Genomic DNA, 21,456 nt, shown 5'->3' with positions numbered 1-21,456 from the left:
CTCACTTCACATCAGAAGTCACACAGATTGAAAGTAAAAAGATGGAAAAAGATACTTAATGAAAATGGAAACAAAAAAAAAGAAAATCTGGAGTAGCAATACTTATACCACACAAACTAGACTTTAAAACAAAGGCTGTGACAACAGGCAAAGAAGGACCCCACTTATGGGTAATAAGTAATCCCATTTATAGGTATTTAGCCAAAGAAACTAAAAACACTACTTCAAAGGGACATGTGCATCTATATGTTCATTGCAGCATTTTTCACAATAGCCAAGATATAGAAGCAACCTAAGTGTCCATCAGTAGATAAGTGGATAAAGAAGAGGTGGTAAATATATACAATGGAATATTAGCCATAAAAGAGAATGAAATCTTGCCATTTGTGACAACATGAATGGACCTAGAGGATATTATGCTAAGTGAAATAAGTCAGACAGACTTATGATGATTTCACTTATATGTGGAATCTGAAAACCAAAATAAATGAGCAAACAAAGCAGAAACAAACTCAGAGATACAGAGAACATTTTGATGGTTGCCAGATTGGAGGGGGGTTTGGGGTGATGGCTGAAAAAAGGTGAAGGGATTAAGAAGTACAAATTTGTTGTCACAAAACAGTCATGAGGATATATAGTATAGCATAGGGAATATAGTCAATAATATTGTAATAACTATGTACGGTGTTAAATGGGTACTAGATTTATCAGGTGATCACTTCGTAACTTATATAAATGTCTAACCACTATGTAGTATACTGAAAACTAATATAATATTGTATGTCAACTGTAATTGAAAAATAAAAAATTATTGATTTTTTTAAAAAAGAAAGAATCTAGTCACAAAAGGGTACATGATTCCATTTACATAAAATGTCCAGAATACGCAAATCTATAAAGATGGAAAGTAGATTACCGATTCCCAAGGGCTATGGGGAAGGGACAATGGGGATTGACTATTAATGGTTATGGGGTTTCTTTTCCTGGTGATGAAAATGTTCCAGGATTAGTGATGTTGGTTTAACAACTCTGTTTAGTGGTGCTAAAACCACTGAATTGTAGACTTTAAAAGTGAATTTCATGTTACATTACTTTTTTCTCAATACAGCTGTTATTTTTAAAAAGCTAATGAAAGAGCCCAAGAAAGCATTCCTTTTTTGGAAAGTTCATATTCTATACGTACAAAGCATATCAATAATTTTTCAATGACTGATAAATTGGCTTCCTGATTTTTCAAAAGGATTAACACATTTTTATTAAACTAGAACTTTCAGATCAATATTTTCTTTATTTGCCACTCCATTTTTCAAAAACACTTCCCATTTATCCTTTCACTGAAATTGTACAGGGTTAAAATAGGGATGTAAGCGGGTGAGTTCTTTAAGAAAGGGAGTTGTTGTGTCAGGGGTCCCTGAGAGCGCCTCATACTCAGAGCGTCACTAAAAGGAATCAGGGAACTCAGCCTACACGTGGCTAAAACTGATTACAATTAGCTGGGTGCCAGGGGAAAAGATGCAGGCAGTCTGAAGGAATCCTTACAGTCATTTGCTGCTTAACAATGGGGATACGTTCTGAGAACAGCATTGCTAGGCAATTTCACTGTGTGACCATCATAGAGTGCACTTACACAAACCTAGATAATATAGCCCACTACACACTTACACTATATGGCGTATGTAGCCTAGTGTTCCTACAAGCCTGTACAGCATGTTACTCTACAAGACAATATGAGCTTAACGCAAACACAAGAGAAAATGATGCAATCAAGAGATGCGGTAAATACGAGATGTGTGAAGCTGCTACTGGCCTATCACAGCATACTGTTTTACAGCAAACTTTTTGTTGTAAAGTACACTCTAAATTAACCGTAAAAAGTATAGTGTGGTAAATATATAAACAAGGAACATAGTCGTTAATTATCATTATCAAGTATTATGTTCTATATGTACATATGAGGTCTGACAATTAAGTTTCGAACTTGTTGCCAATGATGTTGTTAACCTTTTTTGATATCAGAGGGATTATTCATTATGAATTCGTAACAACTGAACAGTTAACCAAGTGCTGAAAAGGTTGCATGAAAAAGTTAGATGACCCGAACTTTTCGCCAACAATTCATGGCTCTTGCATCACGACAATGCACCAGCTCACACAGCACTGTCTGTGAGGGAGTTTTTAGCCAGTAAACAAATAACTGTATTGGAACACCCTCCCTACTCACCTGATCTGCTCCCCAATGACTTCTTTCTTTACCTGAAGATACAGGAAATATTGAAAAGAACACATTTTTATGACATTCAGGACATCGAGGGTATTATGATGACAGCTCAGATGGCCATTCCAGGAAGAGTTCCAAAATTGCTTTGAAGGGTGGACTAGGCACTGGCATTGGTGCATAGCTTCCCAAGGGGAGTATGTCGAAGGTGACCATAGCGATATTCAGCAACGAGGTGTGTAGCACTTTTTTAGGGTGAGTTCGCGAACTTAATTGTCAGACCTCATAATTGTATATGCTAGCCTTTCACACAAACCGCAGCGCAGTAGGTTTGTTTACACCAGCAGCACCACAGACACATGAGCAATGTGCTACTTGGTTTATGATGGTTACAATGTCACCAGGAAACAGGAAGTTTTCAGCTCCATTATAATCTTATGGGGACACCATAGTATACACAGCCCATTGTTGACTGAAACATTATGTGGAGCATGACTGTACAGGCTTCTTTATGCTCCCTGCCTCCCAGAAGGGTCACAGAGAGTACACTCTTCCCCCACAATGAAAATGTAGCAACATATGTACCATGATTCTGGCCAGGCAGCTCAGTAGAGACTATGAACCCAAGGTTATAATTGGAAGCTGGTCACATGGGCATCCCAAATTTAAACTCCCAGAAAGAAAGGTGCTCAGCATAAGCCACATTGTTTGCATTGTCTAGGCCCAATGAGACACTATACCAGTAAGGGAATAGTGGGAACATTCCCAAAATCCAAGTTCCCAAATACCAGGTAGGGTCAACCTTGCAAACAAGACTTTCTAAGAATAGTAGTGTCAGTCCTATTAGGAGTATGTTAACTCTTTTCTGCACAGAGGTGAAAAATACAGATCTCAAAATCACCATCTGATGAAAACAGATCCTTGAGGGAAAGAGGAAGAAATTAAAGAGACTCTGGAGTAGGCTCAGCAGGGTTTCAGGGCCAAGGGGACACCTTTTAATTTAAGATTTGGTTCCCAAATCAGAAGTCTCCTGATATCCAGGACACTGGCAAGTTGGACTGGTTCAACGAATAACCTTAGAGCCAGGTAGGCCTGACTACTTTGAAGTGGTCCTGGGAGTTTCTAACTTAAGGCATATCTCCTGCCACCGTCATGGCCTTCAACCCCAGTCTTCCCACTGAAAGCAAACCCTTGGACCTTCCCTGGAATCGCTGTGTCCCTTAGAGGAGAGGTAAAAGGAAGGATAGATGAAGTACAAAGGTTCTTTGACTTTTACCTTTTGCCCCTTGGCATTCAAGAAAAAATCCTCATAGATATACAGATGCTGAAATGGTTATCACCAAGAACAGAGTTCATGACACACCCCTAAACATTTACTAGCCCAGCGGTCCTTATTAGTACATATGTGATGGTCAAAGAACTAACCTTGAGAAATAAATCCTAAGCAGGAGGACCCTAATTTAGTCCTTTTCTCTACTGCAAATGCTTAGTAAAAATTACCCTCCGTCTCATAGAAGGGTAGAAGGATCCACTTGCTGTCTCAGCTTTTTTTGGGAATGAGTAACCACCACAAATCAACTGAAATATTACGGGTGGGACAATTAAGTTCGCAAACTTTCCACTGTGTAAACGCACAGTGGAAAGTTTGCGAACTTAATTGTCTGACCTAAAGTAAAGCAGAAGGGTCATCTTTTTTTCCCAGAACAATACATTTCTGTTACTGTTACATAAAAACTGTTTTACTTTGACCAATGAGTTACACAATATATCATTCCAGTGCAGAATGCAAAGTGCATGGAAGGAAACAGTTAAGACCCTGTGGCTACTTGGAATTCCTGAGATTTTCTACCTTCTTGGCCCCTCCCTCTTTTTATTCCCCACTTCCTCCTTTTAGCTTCCCTATTTTCACCCATCAGCTTCCTTCTCTTCCTTTCCCCTCTCCAATCCCCCATTAGAAACTGACTGTAATTTCAAAGGATTCAAATAACTGAAAAATTGTTTTCTAACGGTATTTCTCTAATTACCCAAATTTAAGATATTATCTCGCTAAAAGATTATTTCTAATAAAGATTCCTACATGTTTGCATATACATGTACCTCCATCTTCCATATTAACAGTTTGATTTTTAAATTATTATCTTCAGTAAATTTTAAAGTTAATGAAAATCAAATTCTTTTTGCTAAATTGTATCTTTAGACTTATGAGAAAATACAGAGGGTATCAAAAACAACGTATACACATTTTAAGAAAGGAAAAAAACTATTAAAATTGTAATACTCAATATATACCAATAACAAAGATGAATACAAGTCATGTTTGACTTCTGCCATTACAAGAGATGCTCAAAGTGGTTACCATCAGCATCCAGACACTTCTGATTACGGCGAACTACTGGCTTGAGCAACGTTGACCAAAGTGTCCATTTGTATACATTTTTTTTGGCACCCCCAATATATAGTAAATGCTTATTTACATGCAGCCTTACAAAACCTTCACATTTCTGCCTTAACTATCAGGTAGCCATATCGGGAATACTTAGTTCCCAGAATCAGACTTGGTAGTCCCAATGATTGGCTTTGTCATGAAGGAAACATTCCAGGCAGAGATTATCCAGGGAGGGACCCTCCATCTAACTCTCCAGGTTTAATATTCACAAAGAGTCAAGTAATCTTAATAATTTACTTATCCAAATAAGTCAACTTGGGGAAAAAAACACAATAGATGAATCATTGGCAGGCTAAACCTACCTCCTAGATAATAATTATCTCCCTTTTAATTTGCCTTCCATTGAAGCAGGGTTTTGTTAAAACTAAAATATTAGTTCTCTCTGAAAAGCTGAAAAAAATGATTCATGCAAAAAATTTAAAACTGAGTGTACTAACAACTAGCATAAGTAGATTCTAGAATGCGTAAGTTAACAATTCCGTGTGAGTCAGGCCTTCCCGGAATCATCCTGGGTATTAGTATTAGGCAAAGGTGATCGTCTGGAGCATGCTCAGAAGTGAGCAGGTGTGAACATGTGTGAACACTGAGATCTATGTCCACTGTGGAAGAACTAGGGACATTAGTCCACAGAAGCAACACGTAGAGGCCAAGTGGAGAGATCAGGGCATGAGGGTCAACTCCAATATTTAAAGGTTTGTCATGTGATACACCAACTCTATACAGCTTGAAGGGCTAAAAGGGAACCAATGAGAGGGAAGAGAAGACAGACAGTCCAATCATTATAAAAGAAAACTCTGAACCACCAGAATTGCCCAAAGATGAATGGGGCCTTTTGAATGGTAATGAGCTCCCCGTAGCCAGAGCTGTTCAAGTCTTTGATAGAGTCATTCAACATTCTTCATTCCTTTATTGAATATTCACTCTGGAAGCTTAACATTGGCTACACACAGGTGAATGAAATAGGCATGGTTCTGGCTGTCACCCAATTTAGAATCTGGTGACATGATTTGGTCAGATGTCTAAAGGGGACTCAAACACACATCCAGATAGGACCTGTGAAGTTTTTCCTAATTGCAAGATATCAACTCTATGAAATAAAAGCCAGGGATTCTCTACATTGGTAAGCCCCAAATATGTGGATTCGTTTTTCCTTCACTAAGAATGAGCCAGCCGAATTAGTAACACTTTGCTATGAAGTAACTTAAGGCTAGCTAAAGAATATTTGGGATACTACTGGAATTGAGGCACTAAAATTGTAACTGTAGGTCTGCAAAGTACATTAATGAAGAAGCCTCAAGCCCATTTTCCTAGAATGAGCTATTTACAATCACCCATTTGCTTTTGGTTGCAGCTCTTATAACTGAAAGAGTTTTATATGTTTTATGGTTAGAAGATGCTTTTCCTTTGGAAAAACAGAAATAACGGTGTTTTGTAATTAGGAAAGAAACACAAGGTTAGTATATATTTAAGAAAGATATTAAAAAGGTTTTTCTAAGTAGTTAACATTTAGTCTCATAATTATTAAATTCCTTAATGCACAAAGCTTATGATTAAGTACGATCTATCTTGCTTATTAATTATAATTAGAGAAGTTCATTTTCTAATCACTTTCCTAATCAGCATATTTCAAGATATGACCCCTTTACCTTAATCTGAATTTAACAGCAAAGACCTTAGTCTTGGATCACGTGATGGTTTGGAAGAACGACCTGTTGTAGCTAAAAGTCCCCTTAGCGTTTGACTAGCTTGACAGGACCGAGCTCTGGGGAAATTCCAGGAAGTTAGCCTCCTGACCTCCCAGCATGGCTCCAGGCGGCACAGAACTCACAAACATCCCTTCTTGGAAAATAAATTAGCATTAACAAAAGCTCATTTCACTTTTTTAAGCTGTTTTGAATTACCAAGACTAACCCCCCCCACAAACTCCCCCCAAAAAATCTATTAGCAAACTATACATCCATCAATGCTGGGGAAAAAAAGAACAATACCAGGGACTAAAAAGTCAAAAGCAGCAAGAGAGACTGTGAAGAAGAGGGAATGCTTTAGGGAAACGTCTGGATACAGATCTGTTTTTACCTAAAACAGGAAAGTTCACTATAAAATTACTATCACATTATCATACAGTTTCCTAACCCTGTGTCTTACGTAGACCACATGTCTGCTGCTGGGTGGTTTGGACAATTAAACACTGAGGTAACCCTCTGACCCTAGGTCATACACCAGGGTCAGACACTGCAATCCCAGCAGGATCACAAGTGTGGAAATCACAGAAGTGACATAATAAGGTCCATGGGACCAACAATAAATTGGAATGGTCCCGGTTCATTGTCAGACTTTCAAATTCTAACAAAATACACTGGTCATATTTAGTGTGTTTGGTCATATTTAGCCAAGTGTCACTTTTTGTGACTGCTGAACCAGCTCTAGGGAAAAATCAAAAGCCGGTGGGGAAGGGGTCCCTGAATCAGGTTTCAGGCCCTATCCTGTTCCAGCACCAGCCTTCCCCTCCAGCACCTTCAATAGCATCCAGCCTTTTCATGTCTCTGTGGGGCTGCTGCCAACATCCCTGCTGGAGCTCCTGGCCCTCCCTATGCCTTCCTGTCACCTCACTCCAAGTGGAAAGAGGTTTCCTCTCCAAGTGTAGCAGTTCTTTCAGCCAACTCAGAAAGCCTGGCCTCCTAAGCAATAGCCCCACTAAACACAAACATGAAGCTCATGAACCCAAGGTTTGGCTGAGCAAGGAGGCGTTGGTATAATACCACCTGGAAACCTATTCTCAGCCTTCTCCTCAAAAGATGTGAGGCTCCTCTGTCTCCACGTAGGGTCCCCGTTGCTCGAGAACCCAGTCCAGGGCTGTGGGATCAAGAGAACCTTCTTCCTTTTCTTTCCTGAGACATAATCTCTCTGGTATTACAGATCCACAATCTCCTGCCAGCAGCTCTGAGATAGGAAGGTCCCTGAAAACCCAACAACTCTTACAGCTTTGCTAGCAGAACCTGAACTGAAGAGATGTGAGGCTCCAAGCAGTATCTATCTCACTTAGTGGGAATATTTACATATAAGAAGTATCTATCTCAGTGGGAATATTTATATATTTAACTGAAGAGATGTTACTGTGTTGAATTTCAAGGTTGAATTACAAGGATAGTCTGCAACATGAAGCATATGTGACATATTACCTTTGTAAAATCCAAAAATGTCTCTGAATTCTCTGAATTCTGAAAGACATCTGGCCCCATAGATTTCAGATAAAGGCTTATGGATCTGTGGTAGCTTCAAAACTACTTCCAGAGTTTTCCTTCATTATTTGCCTCAGGGGACTGAGGTAATGATACAGGATGTGTGGCCAGAAGGACAAAGTCACATATAAACGTTAGAAGTCCTCATAATTTAGCAGGGAGTTTGATGGGAGGAAAGTACTTTTACAGAGACAGGAGTCAGTGAGGGTAGAGTCTCCCCGAAGCCCTGAGGAGACAATATTTACCCCTTAGAGGCCAGTTCCTCATTTCCCTCCGTACCTTAGACTAATAGTCACCCAGGAAGGAGACGACATAGAGGGAAACCCACCTTTAAATTCAGTGGGGAGTTCACTGTATGGTAAGAAGTGTCTTCACTATATAAACAAGTTTTAAAATGATGATTTGATTCCCAAGTTAACCCAGAAAAGTTTGCTTCTGGAATAGCAAAAACAATAGAATTTACAATATGGGATAAAGTCACTTTTATGGGCAAATCTAGAGATTTAAGTTCTTTTCACATTATGCTTTATATGAGAAAATGTATTCTATATCCCAAATAATGAAATACAAAATGCCATTGAGGATACAATGCATTTCTAAGTTGGATGTTGCCTTTAATATGTCATGTTTTTCTGATTCCCATCTTTTATTGTTCAAGAACTAGTTATTGAGCACTTACAATAGATACCAGGAATAGAAGCTTAACAAGAGACAATGAACCCACCCTCACACAGTCTAGACACTAGGGGGAGAGATAACAGAAAAAAAAAATGTAATACGGGTTAAAGTAAACTCATCTTAATGTAAAATATTCAATAAAGTTTCATTTTTGTTGTTGTAATTTTATACATCAAAACTTTCCTATAATGAGTTTCATCTTATTTTAAAGCAGCTTTATATTTCCTGACATAGAGTTGGACACACTAAAAGATTCACCTCGAGTAATATTAACGTCTCCAAACCTTCGCAAAGGTCAGAGACTGTCTAAATATATGTTTACCCCCCAAGTTCTGCTAATAAAGAAGAGATTAGAACAATTTCCAAAGTTCACAGTGGAATAACAGCATCATTTTCCCCAAAAGTACACATTCAATAGTATTATATTCGAATTTTCAAACAATAGACCTGAAATTTGTCCTTTAAAAAAAAAAAATCCCAGCACTTTGCCAAAAGAGGATGGAATGCTAATGTCTGATAGCTGTAGTCTACATTTTTAGAAAGCTTGTCACAACATTCTACATACCATACTTTTGAAAACAATAGTCTGGTGCTATTGAAATGCCGAGGTTAAATTTTCTGAGTGGAAGTCAAAACACAATAACTACCTTCCCTGAAACCAGGAAATCTCAGAATTCCAGTCTCAACACAACCTTAGGAAATGAAGTCTTTCATTAGTCCTTTTTGTCACAACAACAATTTGATAGAGAAAGGAATGTAAGGGGAAGCAAAATGAGGTGAAGGCCTTACTTTTTCTCCTGAACGTGTGGAGAGGCAGTTGAAGGTACCAGGGCCAGTGGAGATGGGAAGCTGTGGGTAGAAAGTATGTATCAGAATTACTTACTTGTTACATTAGACCAGTTTGTATGAACCACATAAGCGCCAGGATAGAAAGTCAGTCCACACTCGATGTTAATCCCTTAAAGGAACAACAAAGAAATAATTCCTGAACTGAATCATAGGCAGGTGCAGCTACCCCAGTGCTTTTAGATTCCTAAAAGCAATGAGAAGTCCAAGGGGGCAATGCTGGCCCGGAAATCAATAATCAAGATCCTCAAGAGTAGCAGAAATAGAACTGGGAGGCTTGGATTCTGTATGTGATGGAGTCGTTAACTGGGGAAAGTTGGAAAATTGTGAAGTCATTAACTAGGAAAATGAAATCAATCCCACAGGCCTTTGTTCAGTGTCTAGAATTATTAAGCACCAATGTTGGCACTGAGGGGAGAATTACAAAGATGTGTAAGACACCATCTCCATCTCACTGGGGAAACAAGCCTGTACACCTGTACTCGTAACCATAAACCAAGATAGAAATATGATGCAGCATAATAACAAAAACTAACTGATAATTGTCATGAGACATTTGTTGCATGCCACCCCCTATTCTCAAGGGCTTTCCACGGTTTAATTCATTTAATTATCTATGAGATACGAGTAGGTACTCTTACTCCCTCCGTTTTTTCACAGTGAAGAAAGTGAAACTCAGAGAGGTTGAACTTACCCAAGGTCACACAGCTCATAAGTGGTAGATCAGGGATTTAAACCCAGTCTCCAAATGCTACTCACCCTTGCCCACCACACAGTATCGCATGAAAGTATTGTAATTCTGACTATGGTAGTTTGGGGGATGGGTAGGATGAGGTGGGGAGATGGGGAGAGGAGAAAAGGAAAACTTCTAAGAAACTCAATGTACTGAGATGTACATTGCCCAGATGGAATCAATATAACCTCCCAGAACCCAGCTTCTTTATCTCCAAACAAGTGGGATTGACGAAATTATCTCTAAAATCCCTTTAAATCTTTAATCACTTAGGAATTCACCTCTTGTGTCATCACCAGAGATTGCACAAAAAAGAGCAAGCTTAGGAAAACAATGCAACAGAATTATTACCTGTGTGATCTTAGGAGAGTAGTTTACCTTTTCTGAACCTTAGTTTCTTGATTGATGCAATGAGACAATTCTCACAGGGTTGTTGTAAGCAGTAAATAATCTATGCGAGGCACAGCACCTGGCATCTGGGAGATACTCAGTTAATTTAAGTCTCTCCCTCTCTTTTCCTTTTTCTTTATTTGTATATAAACTCAGTTCTTGAACTCACCTAAATCTTAGATCATTGTGTGGCTGCCTACATATTAGTATAGTACTTTTTGGAGGTAGATTGAAAAATAAAAGATAGGATATTTGAGAGTATTAAATATTTTCTGAAGTATCTGGAAGGTTCTAATTTGCAATATACCAATTTTATATTAAAATACTGTTTGTTTCTCTTGATGTTTTTATTGATAGTATTAAAAAGTCACATGATAAACTGGAAAGCAAGAGGTGAAGATACATACTATTTATAAGCCATGACTAATGTGGCTTAGGAAGCTTCTGATAGATATTTCATAGATTATGCAAAAAGTGCATAGTTAAGAGTTAAAAACTTTGTAATTTTACATATTGAAACAAATATATGAACAGAAGTGGGCAGAAAAAGTCCTATCCAAAAACTCGTTTGTCAAAATTTTAAATCTTACTGTCAAAGATTAAGACCGCAATAACAAGACATATATCCATAGAAAAGAATAAAGAGATAAAGGTCATATGGATATCCAGGAGAAAAAACCCTTATGTAAGTAGGTGATTTGTTTTTTCTTTCTGTTACTTTATTAACTCAGAGTACATTTTTATTTTTTTTACCAGCTTTGGCTAAAGAGATTTGAGACTTTTCTTTTCTCTTTACTTTTTTAAATGGAGGTTTAATTTAAATATATTAAAATGCACAAATCTTAATTGTATCTCAAAGAATTTGCACATATGCATATGCATACGAGTGTATAGCCACATACCCACCACCCAGACCCATATAGAGAACATTTCCAGCATCCTTGGCGGCCCTCTACCCCCTTGCCAATCGACCCACAAGGTTACCACTACCCACATCCACACTTTTAAATAGAGCAGGTAATAAAAATAGAAATAAGTGAAAACAATAGAGGAATCCTTAACTTGATTTACTTGTGGTAGGTGCTAGAGTTTTTCATTACAAAGCTTACTCACTGGCAGTTTAGTTAACCATTAGATACCCAAGGCTCTAAGTAAGAAATTAGCTCACTGATGATAAACTGAAAACCAGAGCCTGTGGCGTATGAGAAGCAGCCTTCAAGTTCTTACTGTAGAAAAGTCAGATGACCCATGAAAGAAAGCATCTGGAGAATTAAACCAGATTGTTTACAACTTCAGTGTAAACATCAGTGTGATTCAATGAGGGCCAAATAAGAATTCTGGCTTGTGGTTGGCAGTGCCGTAATCAGTAATACCAAGGGGACAGTTAGACTTGAACTCCTCACTGGATCATGAAGGTAGCAACTGTGCATGAGATGCTTCTGATCTGATGTTAACAGTACATGAACTTTGAGTTGTTTTTCAAGTAATTGTCATCATTTGACTTTCTTGCATGCATTTGGTTTTACCTCACCATTCTGATAACTTTCAGGTCATTTAACACAAGTTGGGAGTAAATGAGTGACCGAACGTAGCCTACTAGGCAGCAAGGCAATTAGATCCAAGAGTTTGGTTCATTAGATACCTAACCTAAACAATTGAGCTAATAGGATATTTTGATTTGTTCAATACTATAGAATGACTATTAGTAAATTTTCCAAATAGGGACATCTTTTGAGAATGAAAGGGGACTCTATTATAATTATGCCAGAACCCAGGACTAAATCAGGAGTGTCCCATGCAAACCAGAAATACAGTCACCCTAGCTATCATAAGCCTCCACTCCATAAGAGTTCATATTGATTAACCCTTAATTCAATGACTCCTTTCCTAGTTAAGCTATAGCTTAGCTTTTACAGTGGCAAAGACATCTGAGGGGAAAAAAAACCCAAGGACATGTGCAAGATTATAGCTGAGATCTAGCAAATTAAATTATTACATTATAGCTGAGATCTAGCAACAGTACCAATGCTACTGTTCTGAGGATGCAGACTTAGCTTCTGACATAAGGAAATCAACCTGAAGAGGGCTAAGGACTCAGAGGGGAACAGCTGTTACATCTCCTATAGCTTTAGAAACTCCTTTGATAGTGTGACACATAATACTCTGCACAACGCATGCTGTCTTTAAATAATGAGGGCTGATGAACTACGGGAGGGCAAGGCCCTCAATTTGTTAAAATATTCTGGTCAACAATAATGTGACGAAGATGATAGTCAATAGTTTCTATGAATTGAGTGCTTATTACGGACCTGGCATACTGTACTCTTTCCTTTATAGACATGAGTTCTTTAAATTCCCCCAATGACTCTATAAAATAGATACTATTGCTATTCCCATTTTTTTCTTTTTGACATATGAGCAAATTGAGGCTTAGAGGAAGTAATAAGATGCATATTAGGCGTCTCAAATCAGCCTGACTCTTAACCATTCCCTTATACCATTCTTCACCTCCCACCCCTCCCAGGTCAGGGCTTTTTTATTGCCAGGACAACTTAATCAACAAGCTCAGACAAGCATTATTTACTGAAAGGATATCACAGGAAATGCCTTGAAGAAGAGCAAAAAACAAATATTGTTGTATCACAGAGTAGGGGTTGGGGGTACAACTGAAAAGCTAGGAACCAAGACCATTCTCACCAGCTTTTATCTCCTATTCCTTTGTACAGTCTACTTCAAATTCATACAATATTGTCTCAAAATCTGAAGTCTTGGGATTCTATAGGACCAAGAATTTCTCATATCTGAATCTCCCTCTAATATGTGTTTTATTAAAAGAGCTTATTATATATTTTTTGATATGGAGGAAAGATGGAGTTTTAATTTCATTTCTTTGATTGACTACTACTAAACATAAAAATTAAATTCTGATTTTAATTAGTTGGTGATCTTAACACACAGGGAAACGTTCTGTTTCTGTCCGGTTTAGTTTTAAAAGTAAAAAATAATGCAAAGAAACACAAAGCCATTTAGCTTCCCCAAGTGAATCAATTTCAATAGTTATGCTCTCCAAATGAAATGTATTTAAAATCGCCATTTTGAATTTTGCTACGTGAAACATTTCTGTGCAAAAAGATTGGTTTGGTTTGGTTTGTTTTTTTCTTTATTCTTATAGTTAGTCTGTGTAAGGCAGAAAGTGATACTGCTCTAACCATGAGCTCTAGGTTCCTAGCTTTGAGGCCAGCATTCTGTTACTTAAACGCTGTATTCCATTAATAGATTCACATTCCAGCATAAAGCACAGTGCCTGGACTACAGCCCAGTTCTCCTGACTTCCAGACTAGGGCCTTTTCAGCAAGTTGCGTGAATTGGTGGGCGGGGAGTTGGCTTGTGTGTGATCCAAAACAGAAGAACACGAAACATCATATGGCCATCTCCTACCCCTTCCCATCTTTTGACATTTTGATGTTGCTTGATCCAAGTATCTGGTTGTGATATATGAATGTGGTTGTTTTTGATTAAAGTTTTGTGTATGAATGTTTTATAAATATCTGCTTATTGGACTCTTTCCCACTGGACTGAAAACTCACTTATAGCAAGAAAGTGCTTATTTATTTGTATAGCTCCATCACCCAGAACATAGCCTGGCATACAAAAGGCATCAAAAAACAAACAAAAACATTAATTGGAAGGAAGAAAAGAAAGAAGGAAGCATGGACAGGCTGCTCAATTTGACCCAAATGAAGAGTCTATTTATGATGCAACCAAAAGATTCTGGAGCTACTTGAGAGAAATAGAAAAACTATTTGCCTGAGGTGTTTTCTGCACTCTCTTCTCCCGTGCGCCTTCTCTGCCAACTTATTTGTTGGATAATTTAAAAAAAAAAAGAATAGTGCTACATAGAGAACCGATTGGAAGACAAGATAACAAAATGCAAATAGGAATTGTCAAGAAGGAACCAATAAATGAAAGTATGTAAAAAAGAATGGAAAATAAGAAAAAGCAATAAAAAGGATGCAAGAGGTGGTATAAAGTAAAAATGTAACATGAAGAAAGGACTTTCACAATAATTAAATACAAACTGCTTCACAGTAATGTGCTGATGGCACTGCATGGATGGTACCGGCCAACTATCTCACGGGGAGGAAAACAGAACACCCACACCAGGCAGGGTGTGAGGAAAGAGGAAAACCGGTCCTCCTAGTGATGGTGTGTTCATTAGTTCCCAAAACAAGGAAAGGAAGGAGCTCTATGGCTGTTTCTCTACAAAAGCACGAGAGATTCCACAACTCTAAATTGTGGCCTGAGGATGATAAACTGTGAGTTTGGACTTGCTCCGGAGCTAGACCATCTGGGAGTCATGGGACCTCTCTGACCTTTTTGAAGCACTTGCAGTCAACTAGCAGACAAGTGATAAGCAGCAACAGCCAAAGATTTTCTTTTCTAGTGGGGGTTGGTTAAGTCATATTTCTTTTTCACTCAGTCTTCCCACACACACACACACCCCTGCGAATTGCAAAAAAAGACCAATACTATTCAACATTAGAACATATCAGGTCAACTAGAGTTCCAAGGGAATATGGTTGAGTAATGCTGGTTGGAAACAACCACCCAACGAGTCATCCATCCATCCATCCATCCATCCATCCGTCCATCCATCCATTCAACAAATATTTACTGAGCATCTAACATGCACCAGGCATTCTGGATACAGTGGTGAACATTACAGACACATCCCTTGTTTTTGAGAAGATTCAATTCTTGTGGGAGAGGACAGATGAGAAACAAATGGACAGAGAAGATATCTCTCCGAGACCTCTCCCACCAACCTTCCCTTCCTTCCTGATACTGCAGGTGTAGTGGAGAACATGGCTTTCTTACTGTCCTAGAGCATGCCAGGCTCCGTCCTGCCTCAAGGCCTTTATCCACGTTCTTTCCTCTGGCTGGCAAGCTTTGCACCCAGACTTCACACGGCTTCTTCCTTCACCTTCTGCAAATCTCAGCTGAGATGTCACTTCCCAGAGAGGCTTTCCTCATCTTCCCATGTAAAATAGACCTCCCTCACTCCACATGGCTTCCTGTTTTATTTTCTTTATATCTCTTACCTGTGGAAACTACGTTATTTATGTGCTTCCCTTATTTTTTTTTCCAGTCTCTCCCACTAGAATGTAAGTACCATGTCTGTTTTGTTCACCTCTATTCTCATGCATTTAGAACAATGCTGAGAAATGTCCATTTACTCACATGGCCAATGACGAAGTATCTATAGTCAGAGGGACTGATTATCTGCACTGTGGAAGCTGGTCTCCAAAGATGGTCTCCAGTGAACTACACTTCTGTATTCACATCCTGTGTAGTTCTCTTGCCTTGAACCTGAGCTGGCCCTGTGGCTCACCTTTGACCAATAGCAGAGGTGAAGGTGCCTGATGTCTATGTCTATCTCATAGGAAGCCTTGCAGATGCTACCTTGGTATCATGGAACACAGGCTCTGAAGGAAGCCAGCCACCAAGTAAAAAGTCCAACTCTCCTGAGACGGCTATGCTATAAGGAAGCCCAAGCTAGCCGCGTGGAGAAACTGAAACGCACGGCTGGTCCCCAGCTCTTCTAGCCATCTCAGCTGAAGTACCTGACATGGGAGTGTACGTCCAGCTCAGCTGAGTCTTCAAATGACTCTAACCTTGGGTGCCATTTGACTGCAACTGCATGGAGACCCCAAATGAGAACCATCCAGCTGAACCTCAATAGATAATGCAGCCACCAAAGATAGCTCTAGATTCAAACATTTCTTTTCCCACAAATATTATATACAAGTGTATCTGAAGGTCTTTGGCCTTCCCCCTCCCCGCCACACACACACTCCTATAAGGCACGTGTGTCTGCCATTAACAAGCCTTGTTTTGTTCTGTTCACTCTCCTATACCCCTACAAGCACCCCACTGGAAGTCAGGAAAGCTGGGTCTTCATCCTCATGGGTCCACTGTAATTTTAGCCATGTCACTAAATTCTCTGAAGCTCAGGTTCTTCTCTGAAAAATGATGGTGAGAATTTGATTTCTAAATTTTGTTTAGTGTGTGGTAGGCAACCCTTCCCCGACCCTTAAAGAGAAATTAATATGGACCAGAAATATATGAAAGAGATACAAGTGGAAGAGTTCTAACTGAAGTGGGAGAGGCTGTATATTGGAGTAGTAGTAAAAGATAGGCAGTAGAGTCAGAAGAACAAGTTCAAACGCCAGCTCCCCCCCACACACACACACACACACTGGTTCAAAGAGCCCAGAACTCCCCCAGAATCTGGTATGAAAACCATTCTACTGGATGGTCTCAGAGACCTCCCTCCCCCTTTACATGTTATGATCTGTAACATTTACCATACATAAAATAGACATCTATTTTTAAACTTTGGGGTAGATTTTAATTTATTGTATTGAACTGGAAGAGTTTTTACTGCTTCTGCTTTGTCACAGAACCAGATATGTACTGTTTCCCAATTACCATCCGCCCTTACCCACTAAGCCCTTACCGTTTTGGCTATCCTCTCAACAGAAGTGCTAAGCTTAGTTCTCACCCCATCCCTAGAGAGATAAATAGAGTACATATTTCAGATTTCCCCATCTGCAGTATAACTTGGCTTGGGAAATAATGGTGTAGAATCATTGTATTTGATTTTTTTTAAATACTACTTTCAAAGGCCTGTATAGAAGGAGATTCCATAGCCTACTATAGAATCTCATCCCAATGTTTCACGGCTGTATTCATCAGGAAACTTTCCTTCATATTTGACAGACATCATTCAATACAGGTCCCTTTGACATAATGCTTGTCAACTTTCATTCTTACAATTTTTTTGAAAGTCTTATAATGAATTTCTTCAGTGTCGTCATATGGCTGTCTTCTGAATGCTCTCATTTCCCCCCTCTATATTCTCCTTTGGATATTGACCTTAAATTGGAAAAGGAATGGTCTGATGAGTGTTCCTAGAATTCTCTGACTTATGACATTGACATAGTAAATACTATGCATAGTTAAACTATTACTGAGCTTCCAGGTTACATCTTGATAAGAGCATCAACATCTAAAACACGTCATCAGACAATATGCATAAAATTACAAGCATGTGATGACACTTTACCTGTACGTATATTGTAAATTAGGTAACTACTTGACCATACATTACAACCTTATTTCCATTCAAACTCATGTTTGAACTCTGCCCCTGAAGCTGTGGACTGATGCACGGTTTTTCTGATCAATATTTTAAAAAGACCAACAATGATCAATATTGTAAGCTGTTAAAGAGAAGCCCCTACCTCCTGAAAGGTGATAGGTTAGGCATTTTCTACTTAACTTACTTCAATAATTGGAAAAAGTATTGGGTAGAACTACTCTTTGATTTTAGAAACAAGAAAAGTATGTTCGCAGAGGCTTGGAGAAAGAAAACAAAGGGTTTGGGAGCAAACTCAAAGAGCCCCCTAAAATGCACTTTAGATGTAAACTTATGTCTCTATTTTGTCACATTACAATGAAATTTCCTCTATCGTTTGGCTGCTGTTACCTTCTAAATACTGCTTTCCATTTATTATTGTAGAAAAGCCCCAATAATAAACAAGTTAGGAAGCTGTTTAGCAATGTCTTTTAAACTTAGGCAAATGTGACTAGGTAAAATAATGTAGTGTACTTACTCCTTTCTAAATCTCCCCACTCTAAGAAAGGACTAGCTGCTATTTCTCCACCCACCCCTACCCACCTATGTCCTCCCCTCCTTTCTTACTGAAGACCACACTCCTGGAAGTCCTCATTCCATACACTAAAGAACAAGTTTCAGGGCAACGGAGTGTTCATTAGTTGAGCTGCAAGCCCATGCCAGCGAACACCTGCCTTTACTCATGTATCAAAAGAGGCCTGACCATGGTTTCCCAAAGGTTAAACACAGAATTACCATAGGACCAGCTATTCCGTTCCTAGGTATATACCCAAAAGAATTGAAAGCGGGACACCAACAGATATTTGTACATCAATGTTCACAGCAGCATTGTTCACAATAGCCAAAAGGTAGAAACAACCCAAATATTCATCAAAAGATGAATGGATGGATAAACCAATATACATACAGGGAATATTACTCTGCCATAAAAAAAAGAATGAAGTACTGACATACGCTACAACTTGGATGGACCTGAAAAACATTATGCTTAGTGAAATAAGCCAGAAACAGAAGCAAAAATATTATATAATTCCACTTATATTAAGTACCCAGAACAGATAATTCATAAGGACAAAAAGTAGACTAGAGGTTACCCAGGGCTGGAAGAAGAAGGAAGAAAGACATTGTGGTATGGATAGAGTTTATGTTGGGGATGATTTAAACAAAGTTTTGGGTATAGATAATCGTGATGGTTACACACATTGTGAATGTACTTTATGTCACTGAATTACGTATACTTCCCAATAGTTAAAATGATGAGCGTTATGTATATTTTACTGTAATAAAAGAAGTTACTTAGGGGCAAAAAAAAAAGAAAAAAAGAAAAAAAAGTCAGTTCTGGTCTGAGTTCTGTAGCCAGGACAGCTTGGAGGGCACCTGAGATTTAAGGAGAGAATCACTGCCTAGAGTTTGGGAGGATGGCAAACCTCATCTAGAATCCAAACCAACCCCCATCCTGAGTAGGGGGTGGAGCTAGAGAAGGGACCAGGAGGCTGAAATCGTAATGTCCCCGGGAAGAGCCAGCTATGGACACAGAAAACAATCATTTCAAGCCTCCAGGTCACCCAGAGCCCTCCCCACCTCAGGCAGCTGGGCTCTCCCACATAAACTTTTTTCTTTTACTTATTTTTCAAGTATTAGGAGACTCAATTTTGGAGGAGCAAGTGGGCTACGAAAAGATGCTTTTGTTCTCTCAGCCTGATGACATAAGCTAGTTAATGGAGAAGGAATAAGAAAACTTTGGAAAGGATGTGCATCTCCAAAATGTTTGAAGTTTTTTAGAAGGGTAGGTGCATGCATACATACATATATATAAACACGACGGTTGCATGGCCTTTGTCATTATTAAATCTAAAATTAATTTTAAAAGAAAAATCAAGGACTTGCAGCCCCAGAATTAATAATAGTTCCCATCCGTGTCACTCTCTACTATTGTTACTTGTAATTGTTTTAAAGTAAAGTTAGGCTTCCAACCACAAGGTTGTATGTTCTGGATTGCTCTGTGGCAAATCAGAAAACCCTCAACACATAACTTATTTGCTATAATAAGCATGTTTGGAATAATACCTGGAACATTGTGCCTTAAAAAATTTGTCAAATGGATGCTTCAAATGCAAGACTTCACACAGAACCAGCAAGTCAAAACCTCACCAGGAGGCGTTCATTTTATTGGTTGGGTGCATAGTAAATAAGTTGCTAGGAGGTTCCGATGACTGTTTCTCCCCCTACAGAACTAGGAAGGGTTAACCAGACACCCACTAAAAGCAACCACCTCTTATTCTGTTACTGAACTAACCTATTGTTTAAGGCCCCTCGAAGCAGTCCTCAACGAGGCAATATCCTGTTTGCATAATTGAGATTGGGGCATAGGCCAGCCCACACCGTGCATCTGTGTCAGGCAGCTCCTCACTCAGTCGAATCCGTTTCCTGTATCTACAGCCGGCTGGTCATTTTTAAAGCCCCTGATTACAGTCCGGGAAGAAAAACACACCCCTCTTACCAGGAAGCTAAATACAGTCTATGATGCCTTCTTAGGCAAATGTTTCACCTGCTTGGCCAATTAGCTTCCTCTCCCAGAAAGACTAGCTCAACAGGTTTCCTTTTTCTCTTCCTCCGCCTCCTGGGTTGGGGAAAGAGGCTGTCACTTCGCTTCGACCCTCCCTTCCCCTCCCCTCCCTCGCGGGTTCTTCCACGCTCTCTCGGACCAATCGCGGTCGCTCGAACGTGTCCAGGTTGGCGGCCCGCGGCCCTGGCCTGGCCTGGATGCGCCGCGGGGCTCGCTGGGCCTGCGCCCGGGACGGTGGCATCCGCTGGGAGGAGGACGAGCAGGGGCAGACGGCAGGCGCGCGGAGGTCTGAAGGTGCCCTGCGGCCGCGGCCCCGATGACTGAACTACAGCAAGATGTGGAAGACACAAAGCCTGCCAAAGTGCTCGGGAAGAGAGAGAGCAAAGTTGGCTCAGCCCAGTAAGTATTCTCAGCCAGGACCCGTCCGCCGCGTAGAAAGCGCGCAGCCCGAACTTCCCTGCCAGGGACCAGTTTGGAGTGGAAACAGTTTTCTGCAACTTTTACGCGGACAGCTTTGGGGCTTGAACGCTTTCTGTGGCACCCGGCCTTTTTCTGTTGTTTTTTTTTTGTTTGTTTTTGGGGTTTTTTGTTTTTTTTTTCGTTTTTTTCTTTTTCTCAGATTCTGTAGTAGAGAAAAGGCACAGCAGCATTTCAAGAAGGTACTATGGTTTGCAGTCCTATGGGGATGTGATGTATTGGAGCCGTAAGCACGATTGGTGTTTTGCAATTAGGGCTGGGGCACCCATTCAGGTCTCAGCCTGTCAAGAAACAGAGTGCTAACATTTATTTCAGTTGTCCTACTTCTTAATGACGTGCGGGGAGATGCAGTTGTCTGGTAGATGTCATCTGTTCATTAGTTTCACAATGATGTGTATTCGTCAGTTGATTTGGACCTTCAGAGTGTCTTTCCTCCATCCCCTTAACTGTTTCCCCCCAAGGAAGTGGAAAAGTAGTGGAAAACATGGCATACGCTTTATTTTTTTCCCCCTCAAAGACTGCCTGCCTTTAGTTGGGGTACTTACATATATTTGTTATACACTTTTTTGGAGAGAGGGTGTAGCAGTCGGGTCGAGGAGCACAATGAATATATAATAAAACTCTTTAAATATCGGGTTGTGACTATCCTCTTAAAAGATTCAAGT

At 39.6% G+C, this 21,456-nt stretch overlaps 1 protein-coding gene across 6 annotated transcripts in view; it reads left to right on the top strand.

The window, feature by feature from the left end:
* GRAMD2B (GRAM domain containing 2B) overlaps nucleotides 1-21,456 on the top strand; it is a 110,043-nt gene that overhangs the window by 29,283 nt on the left and 59,304 nt on the right. The window contains exon 1 of one of the 6 annotated variants that reach the window (XM_019732383.2): nucleotides 20,273-20,713. The exons of 4 other annotated variants lie outside the window; for them this stretch is intronic. In XM_019732383.2, coding sequence (XP_019587942.2) covers nucleotides 20,650-20,713 — 64 coding nt within the window. In that variant the 5' untranslated portion in view covers nucleotides 20,273-20,649. Of the gene's footprint in view, nucleotides 1-20,272; nucleotides 20,714-21,456 lie in introns of those variants that run through there. One more of the 6 variants, XM_019732384.2, reaches the window with a different exon arrangement.

Source organism: Rhinolophus sinicus, linkage group LG03 (genome assembly GCF_036562045.2).
Source record: "Rhinolophus sinicus isolate RSC01 linkage group LG03, ASM3656204v1, whole genome shotgun sequence".
Lineage (NCBI taxonomy): Eukaryota > Metazoa > Chordata > Mammalia > Chiroptera > Rhinolophidae > Rhinolophus > Rhinolophus sinicus.
The sequence above is the reverse complement of the archived record's forward strand: the minus strand, read 5'-3'. Positions and strand labels throughout refer to the sequence as shown.